Source organism: Lutjanus erythropterus, chromosome 3 (genome assembly GCF_056507025.1).
Source record: "Lutjanus erythropterus isolate fLutEry1 chromosome 3, fLutEry1.hap2, whole genome shotgun sequence".
Classification (NCBI taxonomy): domain Eukaryota; kingdom Metazoa; phylum Chordata; class Actinopteri; order Lutjaniformes; family Lutjanidae; genus Lutjanus; species Lutjanus erythropterus.
In genome coordinates, this window is record NC_139319.1 from 13,238,792 (window position 1) to 13,253,210 (window position 14,419).

The 14,419-nt window shown below is 38.0% G+C and overlaps 1 protein-coding gene across 1 annotated transcript; it reads right to left on the reverse strand.

Moving 5' to 3' along the window:
• Positions 1–706: 706 nt before the first annotated feature.
• Positions 707–13,233, reverse strand: anxa5b (annexin A5b). The gene is made up of 12 exons (XM_084715096.1): positions 13,089–13,233; positions 8,194–8,278; positions 7,703–7,797; positions 6,606–6,719; positions 5,994–6,084; positions 5,406–5,485; positions 5,263–5,313; positions 3,349–3,442; positions 3,147–3,242; positions 2,989–3,047; positions 1,790–1,912; positions 707–1,141 (listed from the first exon to the last, which is right to left on the reverse strand). The coding sequence occupies exons 1-12, from the start codon at positions 13,089–13,091 to the stop codon at positions 1,079–1,081; spliced, it is 954 nt and encodes a 317-aa protein (XP_084571222.1). The 5' UTR covers positions 13,092–13,233; the 3' UTR covers positions 707–1,078.
• Positions 13,234–14,419: the final 1,186 nt, after the last annotated feature.

Consider the following 14,419-nt stretch of genomic DNA (forward strand, 5'->3'; position numbering starts at 1 on the left):
ACATCATGCTATCAGGACTTTGACATAACTGACACACAAAACATCAGGCATCTATGTAACAGGTGTTATGTGTTGTTTCAGCAGTAGATGTTATAAGATCTGTTAGGTTTTTAGTGGTGGTCAGATCCTCTTTTTGACTAGTGACACCATGTAAAACAATGTAAAACTACTCCACTACAAGTTAAAGTCCAGAATGAACAATTTTACAAACATATTATGTGAAGATAGTGTGAAATATATTAAGAAAAGTAAAAGTATAAATCATGATGAATACTGTCTTTCAGAGAGCTGAATACTTTTATGCATTATATTACATAATTATTATTAAAACTGCATTAATGTAAGCTGTATTTTAACATTGTGACTGGTCAGTGGAACTGATTTTAACTTTATACTTTATTTATTATATATAATTTGAAAATGTACCATTTGTTTTGTATGTAAAGTCTTGATTTGCAAAGAAAGCAGCTAATGTAACTGTATTTATACTGAAGTGTGGTATTCACTAAATGTACTTTTACTCAAATACTGTCCACCTCTGTTTACTTGCAATGATGTTGAGGTGCTTTAACTTTCTCCACGACCAACCTCTATTAAAGCTGCTCTATCTCCCTCTAGTGGCTGTGAGGGTTCAGTGCATGGTCGACAGGTACTTTTACATGTATAATAAAGGACAGAAGTGACTGAAACATAGAGACAACACATATTTTATCATTGTACTTCATCAAGTGAAATGTTTATTATTGTATATATTGTTTCTGCAAACAAAACAATTGTGGTCTGATACTTTAGCATTACAAATGAATTATATAATATTCATATTGAAAATGTTAGCTGACCAAAAGCGTGGACATGAACAACATGTTAGCTACCTTTCAAAGACATTATTTGGAATCATAGTTTAAAACACCTGATGGGCCGTCTCTCTCTCTCCCACACTCACACACAAAACAAAGTTTTGATCTGATGAACTTTGACTGTGTGTTAGCTTGTTGTTTCAGCGAGCCGACGGGGCCACAGGGTTGACGTAGAGAAGAGGCACTTCAGGTGTGGTTTCTGTTATTGCTTGTTGCCGTGGTTACGCATCATCTCCACCGCAGAGCAGCAGTAAGGCCTTTCTGTAGTCGCCACCAGTATCTCCCTACAACACAAACACACACACAATTTAAGGAAGGGGAAAAAACTTCACAGGTAGTGCTGCCATACAAAGAAAAGACACAGTATAGTGTTCATGCAGTTTTCAAGCATTTCAATGTGCTATTTTTTCTGTTCCAGCAAGAGCCGATTAATTCTGCCTAAATGCAATTATTTTATCTAATCTGTGAAGTAGGCGAAAATGTCCTACATTGTTTTCCTGATGAGACAAAATAAAAACAATGTGAAAGCCTGTTAACTCAGCCTAAATGCATTTATATCTTGTTCATAAAATATTTAACATGCATATATCTTCTGTAGCAAGCATCAATAATATAATTATATATTATATGTTGTATATAACATACATATATATATATATATACATGTGTGTTGTGGAAAATGGTTAGACATTTTTATTTACTGTATGTACGATTTAACTCGCCTGTTGTGAATTGAGTCACGATGGTTTGCCATTTTTTAAAAGTGGGTCCACAGAAAAAAGGTTTGGGAAACACTGCTCTAAACTATGTCTAAATACCTCACACTCTTTCATTGCTTCTGTAGTTACTGATGTCTGCCGTTACAGAGCAGTTTGGTAACTTGTGTAAGTGCCTGTGTGTAGTTTTGTGTATTTGTTTATTCGTGTGTGTACCTTGACCATGGAAAACAGAGAGCAGGCAAACATTCTCCTGAACTCGGTTCTGATGTCCAACATGTCCACCTCGCAGCGGCTCACCATCACTCTGATCAGGGTGTTGTCATCAGTTCCTGCACCCTGAAACAAACACATTAACACATGATGACTGTACACTACAAAAATGTACAACAATTATCTGAGCGCACAAAGCTAAGGCTCCACAACTCTGTAAATATTTAGAGATATTTAATGTGCATTTGGATTCAGATCTATATGAAAACACACGGTGGTCAACAATTTGATACATGCCCATTTTCATAAGGCAGCTGAAATAAGTTGTGAACACACTTTCATATGCTGATATCGAAATCAGGAAATGAATTTCAATCAAGAAGTTATGGAGTAAGATTATTATTCATTATCACTCCGGCCACCTGGTGGTCTCCACCATCTCCTGAAAGGAAATATCTGGCTCTTAAGCTGCTACATGCTCCACTACTTTTCACCAGCTAGTTGCTAACTGTGTCTTTCTGCTGTTTGGTGCTGTGCAGGTCCACACATACACACTCTGCATCAGGGGAAAAAAACGCCCTGTCTTGTTTGCATTTCTTTAAACTGATAACAAACCTCTTTGGAGTTGCTCAGAATGCAGTGACGGTGCTGCTGCAAAATAGCATTGAGGGAAAACTTGTTTTGGTGGAACATTTGCACATTGGGAGGAAAACTCTGACATTAAAAAGACTATATCAGTGCAAAAGAAAAGGCAGATTTACATTCATACTATTAGCATCCCGGGCGCTAGTTTGCTGTTTTCAGGGTGTAGGCTGCAGCTCGGAGGTTGTTCTTGTTTCCTGGGGAATTTGAAAACGTAGACAGCGGACCCCGTGATGCCACTCGAAACAAGCGAGAGATGGCCAGTGGCAGAATAATACCAGCAGTGTGCATCCGGTCAGTCAAACTAACAGCTATCTGACTTAATTCACTTCAGTGAAAGTGAGCACATTAAACCTACTTAGGGAACTTGATTTAAAGGAATGTGTCCCACCAGTCCCCTGATGCAGAAAAATTAATTATTCTGAGTTTCTGATCTAGATCATGGTGGGTTTTTTTAGCAGCTATGGGTTGCATTTTGGTGTCATTGCAACTGATTTTACAGTAGTTCAACACAGCATTGATTACATTTGTTTCCCATTTCAGACACATTAATGTCTTACCTTCATTGCATAGTAGAGGGTCTCAGCAAAATAGGCTGGAACACTCCTGGCACATTTCACTTAAAAAGAAAAACATAAAAGAAGGCAAAGATTGAAATTTATTATTTTTAGTCACTCAAAGTCACCACCCCTCGAGAAGCTGATGGAGTTTTTCGTACCCACGGCCAGAAGAAGATCTTTCAGGCTTCCAGATGTTTCCCTCTTAATGCTCTCCTCCATCTCATATCCAGTCATCTTCATGTAAGCGTCAAATACTGAAACACACATGTTCAGAATGAATCCTGGCTGTTATGTGAAACTGAAACTGAAATTACAGAGGCTTTCTGCTCGTCACCGCAACTCTCAGACATGGAGACAAACCTCTTCTAAGATGTTCGGCGCTGCGGTTTCCCAGGATGGTGACAAATGATTGTTCATCAGTGCCAAACTTCTGCTCTCCAGCCTTGTAGAGGGCCTGCGACCACAGACACAAATAAAATACACACATCACATCACACACTGTTTGTCCTTCAGAATCAGAGATGCAAACAAACTAGACTCTTAAAGGGCAATGCACCAATTTTACGTGTTTACATACCTGCTGGTATTTGTGATACATTCCAGAGAAAAATAATGATCTTTTTACTTCACAACATCTTTTAAAGCTGTTTATTTTGGATATTTTATGCCTTTATTTGATAGGACAGTTGAAGTAAGGATAGTTAAGGGGGACAGACAGTGAGGAGATAACATGCAGCAATAGGCTCAACAAGCTGGGACTTGTAGTATGTGGTAATAAATCAAGAGTATTCCAATAATATTGCAATGATACAGCAGTCTGAAACAGGTTGTTCTTCTCAAGGAGTAGTTTTACTTTTGAACCTGTTAAAGGTTTGTGATTTAAAATAGTTACTAGTTACAATACAATATCCAAAGTGACAGGTATATATCACTGTATATTTATAGTAAGTATAAAGCAGTAATTTTGACTCAGCTGCATTGCTTGTGGGAATGCACCAGACTGAGTTATTCAGGAGGGCAATATGCTTAAATATCATAACATCAATAGGCCAACAGGTGTCAGCAAATCCACTTTAATGTCTGCTTGGAAATGTCCCTGACTTTCTTACTAAACAATATGAGGAAGTGGGTCAATCGCTTTTAATAGCGGCGAGGAAATCCATCAAGGTGAAGTGAGTCAGGAATGACCTTCTACTTCCATGATGAAATCTCTGAGCTAAAAATAATCTGGACTTGTGACAAATGACTGAATTTGGGACACTGGGCATGAATCTGATCTGTGCATGCAATAATTATCATTTAGGTTCACCATGTTGTGTTGTGCTGTGTTTTTTGTTTGTTTGTTTGTTTGTTTTTTAAAGGAAAGCATGTTTTCTAAACTGGAGCTGTGGAGCTGACACCGGAAAGTACTGTCTAATTAAAGCAGCAAATTAAACTGCCTGACAAATCACTTTCTTGGTCACATTGAAGCAAAGATCACATATTGCTAAAAACAATGGTGCTGATTTGCAGCTTTGCCTGCAAAGGTTAACTACAATTATTTCCATTTTTTCCCTTGTTGCACCTTAACACAAAACAAGTTCTACTTGTTACTCGTCCCTGATTGCATGACAGATTCTTTTCACTTGTTTTATTTGAAAAAAAATTAGAGGCCTCAAATGGGTAAAATACCTTGATGGATCTCTGATGGCAGACACATGTATTTTGCCTCAAATCACTCATCCTTAGTTTGGATTATCTTCTTGTACTAAACTTAAATTGTGCTGAAGAGGAACGAGCTGAACAGGCTCAGCTCTCTCAGAGCATCATCAGACTTTGTGGTCACATGACAGATCAGAGCCAATCTGTCTCAGCAATAATATTGATATAAACTGCAGCTGAGCAAGTTATAGCAGAGTCTCCTCACTACTGGAGATTGATCATGTTCAGACAGATGCCATCCTAGATAAGAAAACATTCAGCAGATTGGCAGCTAGAACTAGAGAGAAATAGTTTATTCATTCTTTAATCCTTTACACTACTGATCCATCTTTTTAACTTCTTTTAAATTAATTCAAGATTATGTTATTGAAAATGTTTCCCTCTCTGTCCACTAGAAGGCGTCATAACAACATATCAGAGTAGCTGTACAAACTGCAACAGGCTTCAAAGGCCAGTATTTAGATCCAGTGCACAAACACATGTGACAGTCACACCCTCAGACAAAAAGACAAAGACACCATTGATGGAAAAGAGCAGGAATATTTACTGATCAGTAACGAACAGCTGACTCACCTGAGCATCACTCTCGATGTTTCCCTCCTGGATCCCCTTCTGCCTGTTCGCCTGAGGACGGACAGAACATTTCTGTTAAGAGACGAGACGAGACGAGGACAGATGAAAGGAGAGGAGTCACTCAGAGAGGAGAGGAGATTTACCTGCAGAAGAATAACCAGGAGCCTCTTGAAGTGACCTGAGGTGTCGCCGGATATGTCCTCCTCCAGGTCGTCGTCATACTCTGGGAAACACAGAAAACACACACGTTAAAGTTTCCTTATATTTCTGTATTTATACACACAAATTTTAACACATTAAACTATAATAGTCTATTGACATGTAAAGTGATTTCATTATGCTTTTTTGTTGAAAGTCCACTGAAAATGTTAATAAATCTGCCTATAAACTAAAAACAACTTTTTAAATTTACAGACAAAAATGAGCTCATGGGTGAAAGCGCGTGTTGTTCGTAGCAGAACAAATCATCACGTAACCATGTTTAATTTGGTATTTTAAAGGAGAACGTTTGCTCGAAGTGCAATCTAGTGGGCTTCAGAGCAAGACATTTTTTATAACTATGAACAAGAATTCACATGAATGTAAAAAATAAAGTGCATAGTTTAAATGACCAGTTTTGATTGAATACCACCTGACAGATTATCAGGTTAGAGACAAACATGACAAAGTGTGAATTTGTGTAATTTGAACATGGTTTTGAGTGTGTGTGCGTGTGTGTGTGTGCGTGTTACCCTGTCTATAAGCAGCGATGATGTCCTTCACCTGCTGGGGTGTTCTGGAGGCGAGGATCTCCACCAGGATTTTCTCATCTGTTCCTGCCCCCTACAGGTCAAAGAGGGTAATGACTGATGACATAACATTTGAGTATTCAGCTGCTCTCACAGATAAAACGTTACAACATCAAAAACTCAAGGCAAAACAATACCATGATAAATGTCCACAATATGATAAAAGGACAACTTGAACAAAAGTCCTTTATCTAATAATTAATCTGATTTGTACAACATGTATACAGTTTGTTTGCATAAAATTGCTTTTTATTTCAAAGTGATTCTCCTTTTCTTCTTTACTAAATAAATCAGAAGTTGCCAGCCATGACCTAAGCATGTGAAAAAAAGTTGATGAAATAAAATAAAAAGAATAAAATAAAAATAACGACTCATGTAATATTGTGGTAGATATCATCACAGTCCTGTACAGTATTGATACATTTTTTTATCACGATATTGTGATATATATTGATATATTGTCAAATCCCTAATATCTCTATACAATAACTCTCCATCCTCAGTACAAAGGAGTCTTTATCTGCCTCATATGTGATAGCAGCTGCAGCACCTTACCTTGATGGCGTTGCGGAGGGATGTCATATCATAGGCGATGGGCGGGGTCATGAGACCCACAATCAGGGTCTCGAATTTGCCACCCAGCTCTCCCTTCAGGTCATCTACCAGATCCTGTCACAGAGATACATTATGTACTTCATTAGTTGTCATGCATCATAAATCCTGTGTGTGACTAAAACACATTCTGAAAGATTTTATGGTTGTCGTGTGTGGCTGGATTATTTTTTTTATGGTTAATGAGTAAACCAGTCATGTCATGTCTCATTTTCTGCATATGATTTGTACTGTAAAGGTTTGACTATGTGAGGTTGGAGCTTTGATGTTGCATGTGGCCATCAGGTTTAAAGGCCTCAGAATGCTTCAAAGAATTTTGGGTAGTCTAACAGCTTCTGCGACCCACTTTCTGACAGTGGATCCAAGAAGCACAGCTTTTCTACGCAGCCATTGGCCAGGTAAGGATATAGCTCAACCTTTTGGGAAATAGCTCACGCTTTCTTGCCAAGAATTAGATGAAAAGATCAATGTCCCCTCATGTCTGTACAGCTGTTAGCTTGGCTTAGCATGAATTCTGGAAACAGGGGCAAGATGGTAGCCTGGCTCTGTCCAACGGTAATCAAATTACAAAATGTCAAACTATTTCTTTAAGTGTGAGTGCAGCTAGGGTAAGTCCAGTTTAGTGATGTTTTCATTACAAAAGGAGCTAATTATGTGTGAGACAGCGAGCAGACAACTGCAAGATATCGCAACAATTTCTTAGCTACTTTGAGAGAGAATTTCTCAGTAGTGTGCACGTGATTGTACTGCCCCAGAATGAGGGGCCTTTCTAAAGGCTTTTCATTGGTTCAACAATGGTGCTTGTCTTTAAAACTCTGTAATTCTTTCCATCCAGTTTTAGCAACAAAAGCTGGGAGATTGTCCTCAGTATCTATTAAGTGAAGTGTTTAGATTTGTGAGTCTCACCTTTGTGTGTGGTGATTCAGAACATAAATGTGGTCAGACAGTAGTTCATTTTGACCATACTGAGACCTTTTTCAAACTGGAGCTCTTGTAAAATGTTTGGTCATGTGGTTTGACAGCTGTTAAATAAATCCAACCTTTCCAAACAGAGTCTTGTAGGAAGCCTTGATCTCCTGCCTCTGGGCGTTGCTGCGCGCACACAACAGCTGCAAGATGGCATCCTCATCGGTTCCTACGACAACAAGCACCATGGTTACTCAGGCAAGCAGCAAGTGTTTGTTTATAACCACTCTTTCATGCTACACATACTGCATTGCATAACGCTGAGCGTGGTCTTTCTTGGTGGACTCTTGATTACAATTTCAGCCACATAACTGCAGCGTTGAGTCGAGGTCAGCAGATGTGTTTGCTCACACTGACTCATCTCTGCTCACGTGGTCGTGACTCACTGCTGTCTGGGTGGAGCTCCGCACAGACGGCAGGGATTACTGCAATAGTGTTCAGAGAGGAACTCCCCCAAAAACGCTCGTTCTTTGGTCTGTTAGAGTTGTACTACAGACTGACACACCTTCTGTGAATCAGACGACACTGTGCTGACAGCAGACATGCACACACACAAGCATCTTACCGAGCCCCTTCATAGCCTTGTACAGGGTCTCAGCATCTGCGCTGGCATTGAAGTTTCCACTGGCTTTCACGGTTCCTCTGCCGGACTGCAACGTGGAAGAAACAGACAGTGGAGGGTTATTATGTTGCAGATTTTCCAGAGTTATGTCTTTTTTTTTTTCTAAAAATACGTTTTTGTAGGGCAGCTAGTACATTCCCCAAATTATCAACCTAAAATGTTCTTCCACCTGCAACATACATATGATACACATCATAACATCACTTGTAGACACTGACAACCTGCAGCATAAGACCATGCAAGCACCTGACAATTACATACACAAGTGTGTGGCAATTTTGACATAGATTGCATCAACTTTAACCACCATATGTAGTCAGAGTGTTGCTTGATTCTTGCCTGGTGGCAACCTCAGCAAGCTCAAACCCTCCAAACACACCAGCAGACAAATTTTACTCTCACTAACTAAAGAAAAAACAAAACAAAAACTAAGCATGTTACTTAAATAATCTCATTATTGAAATATAACTAAGTACATTTACCCAAGTACTGTACTTAAGGACAGTTTTCAGATAATTGCTTCTTTCTACTCCACTCCATTTTAGGGGGAATTATTGTACTTTTTATTCCACTTCAATTATCTGACAGCTCTCACTTCTTGTTACTTTACAAATTAATATTTTGCTTTTATAAATATTTTGTTTTGTTATATATCAGACTACCCAAAAGTTTATACAAGTACGGCTGAAATGATTAGTCAGTTAATCAAGTGACTGACAGAAAATGAATTGGCAACAATAATCTCTTATATAATAATATATAAGTCACATTGAGTACTTTCATAAAGGTACAGCGTATATAGTTTTTTCATTTCATATTTTATACTTTTATTCTTTTATATTCTTCTCTTATTTCTCTTATCTTATTTCTTATATTTTCATTTTTATTTATTTGAATAATTTTTATCACCTGTACATCCAATACTTGAGCTGCTGTAACGAGTGAATCTTACAGAGTGATATTAGTAATTTTTACTTAAGTAAAGAATCCTTCCTCCACCACAGAAAAATGTATATCTCTGCCAGACTGGATATGACCAAAGTTTAATAATGATTAATTGGAAATAGCCAGACATAAACATAGATGTCAAATGAGAAGATGTATCTTCATACTGTAAGCAAAGCAACATTTTTAATGCATGTGAAATTTGTCCCAAAACAAGTACATCTGTCTGCTGTCTGAAGTGTCTTATCAACTATAAAGTAAATGCAATAACATTGCAGATCATGCTTAATCAATCTGTACAGTACTTTCATGTTGACATTAATAAGGTTATGCATGTAAGTAATCTGTAAAAATATATATTAAAGACTTTGACCCTGCATAGCATGAAAATACTTAATCAAACTCTACATACTGTTCATGCATACATTAAAATACCAGATCTCAGATTTGTTATGTGCATCACTTCAGACCGTCTGCCTTTCGCCGTTGCAGAACATACGTAATCAATCTCTACATTCATGCTTTAAAAAACTGTGTATATTTCAAATTCCTCATGTGCATAATGTCATGTAATGTGATGTACTGACTTTCCACCACCTTCTTCCCCTTAATAAAATTACAGAATGCACTTAATCAATCTGTACACTCATGCTTAGATAGTAATAAAATTATATAACTCAGATTCTGTGTGAGTATCGCCATGTAATGTAATGTTCTGACTTTCCCTCTTCTTCCCTTTAATAAAATTACAGAACATACTTAATCAGTCCCTTATGACAGAGAATTAAAAACACATTAAGGGGAAAAAAACAGGTATTTATTTCAATTTGAGAATAAAGTTGAAATGTCGAGATAAAAGTCAAAATGGTAATTTTTCCCACTAAAACTTTACCATAATCTCTAGATTCATGCTCTGATCCATGCATGTCACCTAGTGTAATACACTGACTTTCTCTAGTCTTACCCTTAACACAATTTCAGAATATACTTAATTAATCTCTAGAGTTATGCTTATATTGATATAAATCATTGTATGTCAGATTTGTTATGGTCATCAAATACTTTCCCCCTCTCAGATGTGCTGAATGAACTTAATGACTAACAGACATAGAGCTCCATGAACTGCAGATGTGCTCTCACATCCAGCAGCTTCGTTCATACGCTCCCATTTCATAACATAATGTTCCCACATCATTTTTGCCGCCTACATGTCAGATTTGTTCGGATTTGTTCAAATATGAAGGATGAAGTGAGACAAAATGGCACTTCAGTCTGATTATCAAGCTAATAAATTCGCAGAATGTGGAAAAAATATTTCAAAACGGCACAGTGATCCATACTTAAGACAGTAAGAATGTGATAAGGCTGGAAAAACATTAACTTTCAGATTGATTTTTAGTAAAAGTGTGTTTTTCTCTAACAACGCTGCAATCATGCCAGAGTCGACACTCCCTAAAACTGTGACACATTAACAATAAAATAGCCGAGAGGTTGCTTCTTATTTCAGGAGGAGAGGAGATGTTTAGAGAGGAAAACCACCGGAATGTTTCTGGAATTCTGACCCTGAAAGTGTGGAAGAAAAAAAAAGGGGGCTGGTCCATAGACAAGTTGCTGTGAACAACCAGGATTCTGTCTTTTTCTGCTGGACGGAACGCCAAAATGTCCACGAGCTCTGCGTCCTCATAAACACAGTCATCACCTCAAGCTAAACAAAATCTAATCAGCGTGCAGATGGCTGCTCGGACAAACAGCTCAACAGGGAGATATTTAGAAAACAACTCAACACAATGCAGATCGTTTCCACTGGAATGTTAGAAACGGGTTTAGTTAGGTCCTATATGGAGCGAGTTCAGACATGACCAGAGACTTGGGGCTCCTGGTGGAGGTATGTTGACCCATCATCTGTAAACATCAGCTGTCACATCTGGTATCTCTACTTTAGAACACAGATATAACGTCTTATCACTCTCCTCCTTCATTTATGGACTGTGGTTGCCATGGAGACTGTACACAATCCATGCAGCCATGCCTGTATGAAGGAAAGTCGCCCCATCTACCATAACATCAAAGTATGTGTTTTATTGCTAACCTCACTATTACTGTCCATAAAGTTAAGCTTGAATATCAATATTACTCCCATAAAAGGATCAAAACCAACAATATGTCTCTCATCAGTTCCCCACCATGTTTGTGGCACTTCTCCCTGCAGGCCTGTAGCTGCTCTGTAGAAAAAAAGATCATGTCCTGTGTATTTAAAGTGCAGCTTTACATTTTACATTTTAAAATGTAACATTACACAATAATACTGGAAAGAAACACCGGAGCACACAGCTGTTTTTAAGAGGATAAAAGAGAATGGCTAAATTATTTATATTAGGAAAAAGCATCCAGATTACCAGAACATTTTACAGAACTTCAGGTCTCTTAAAAAATATCTCGGGGTAGGGAGGCTGCTTAGGCTTATGACCTGAGTATTTTCTGAAATTATGGCTACACCGCTGGCCCAAAGCCTATTCCTTCCTACTGAAGACTTACATCTTTAAACAAAAGGTCACAAATACATGACAGGAGTTTTAAAAAGGCCTAATAATTTCCTAAATCTACTGGGCAACGTAGTTGTACTAAAGCACAATGTGTGTATGTGTATTTCCAGCTGAAGGGCAGCGTATAGTATGTAGGATTAACTCAAAATAAACTACAGTGCCCGTGGATATGTCGCTCAGCGTGAAGGGTGTGGCTCATTGATGTGTCTCTAATTCTTTTGGGACAGAAGTTGACGTCTATGGGACAGAGAAACACGCTATATCATACATACTTGTTTAAGGCATAATATGCAACATTCTTCTTAAAAGAAAAATATAGGCTCATATGAACATAATCCTTTTAAGTCATCGCTTATGATGTTTGTGGTGGTGTCTGTATCTGCAGAGTTCCTACACTCTGATGTATTTCCTTGTTTTCTCATTAATCTGCTGTGTTTGGGACACTTTGGTTATGAACATCTGGGGTTGGCAGTCTTATCTTAGCCTCAAATGTATAATAAAGAGCTATTAAACTGACTTTTCTGAGCAGTTCACTCTAAAAAGAAGTTGATTTATAGCCCCAGACGAACTGTCTGCAGAGTGCAACGGTCTAACATCATCACAGCTGACTATCATCACATTTTTCATGTTACATTAATGTACAGCTCCACCCAGTCAGGGAGAAAGAGACTGATTCCCCTTTAAGAGAGGGAGGGCGGCTTTAAACTCCAGGCTAGACGTGGAAATAAGAGTATTAAACACAGAAAGAGGTGGAGAGACAGAGAGAGACCCACCCGAATGGAATAGAGCCCATATGAGTCATACACTTAACTTCCTAACTTCCCCAAATGAAACCTCTTTACAGCCCCACAACCACACACACACACACACACACACTTTAAACTTGACAAACTGGAACGTTTCATCAGTAACAGTGTTCATTTGACCATTTCTATGTTAGAATACGCTTTATTATAGCAGCAAGTTACTTATTAAACTGTACACTCGTCCTTTTCTTTATTTTAAACAGATGTTCTGCCACATCCTCTACATTCACAGAAATTAACAGGCTGTTATGTTTATTTGCAAACTTAAAAGTTATCTAAAGTTTAATCAGCAGTTAAACAGTCACATTTTGTAAACTCCACCTACATTTAGATCAAATCTTGGCATTATATAATATGGAAAAAAGTGGGCGTTGTCTTGGAGTTCAGAGGGTATAAACTATTATGACTCATACATTTGCATAAATAACGGACTTTTGCAAACACTGTTTCAACAACTCATATATAAGTTTTCCGCTAAAGAGAAAGTTTTCCGTGTTTCTTCAGGCTGACAGCTGAAAAAAAAAGTAAACTGAAAATGACTCACCATTTTGACAGTCTGGAAGTTTATTCAGTGGAAAGAAAAAAGTCTGTTGGAGAAAGAAGAAATGTTAGTCCGGATATATTTACTGTAAACCTCTGTAAATAACTTGTTATCTTTGTTTCTTTAGTTTGTCTGACTTTATCTACTCTCTCGAGCGGTGCAGTGGAGCTGTCAAACTTTCCAAAGACCAGACGTGTCTGTCTTTTGTCCTCAGGTAGACCACGTCTGTCTGTCTCACCTGTCTGATGCTGCAGAGTGTAACACAGTAAATATGTCAAAGTTAAAGTCATAAAGATAAACTTACTGTCAGAGGTTTGTTGTTAGATGAAGCTCGGCGTTCAGAGACCCGGCAGAGACAGAACAGAGGAAGAGAAGAAGGACGGAGCCTAAAAACCCACTCGGAAATACTCTCCGCTGCGCGCGTGAGCGTGTGGGTGCGCGTGTGTGGGCCACACCCCGCTGCGCACGGGCTCTGGCACTGCCCTGCTCCCGAAGCACTCTGGGAAATGGTGTTTCAAGTGTGGTGTGATCATTTCAGCTGAAGGACATGTGAACAAAAGACCTGTATGCGTCCATATGCGAGTAGCACCTGACAAATGACGAAATATCACCTGGTGGGTTTCCATGGAGACATTGTTCATTTTACATGTGATGTCACTGAAGGTTAAAGTTTAACAACACAATGCTTAATTTTGAGGTATGTATTCATGGCTACACGTGCCATTATGCAACAAAAAAGTAACAGCAGCCTTAGTTGATTCTGGAAGCCCATTTTGTGATTAAAAATATCCTGTAAGTCATCATAATCACCAGCTTTCTCAAAATAATGACAAACTTTCTCCAAATAAATACTTAGTATCTCAAAATAATGATTTAATTTCTCCTAATAATGAGAAACTTTCTCAAAATTCAATTCTAAGTCATTATTTTGAGTAAGTTTGCCATCAGAATGCACCCTCTGTAGATATAAACAGCTCACTGTTAGGTAACAAAAACACAATGATTCTTATTTTCAGGTGATTGTACACTAATGAAAACATATTTATGAATATTATATTTCTACCATAGTCTGCCAGGAAAACCTCATAAGTCTTACAACTAGAACTTTAAAGCTGTATTGGCTGTTTTTTTTTATTGTTTTTTTTTTTGTTGGGGATAGTGGAACACACTGAAATCACTATCTAATGAAGTTGTGGTGATGCTTTACAATAAGGGTACAAATCATATACTTAAGTAATGCTTAACTAATGCATGAGTCATGATGATTTAATGCATGATTTAGTGCAGGATCATGAAATCCTGTTACTCAACACTAACGATCAGTCACGTGTGTG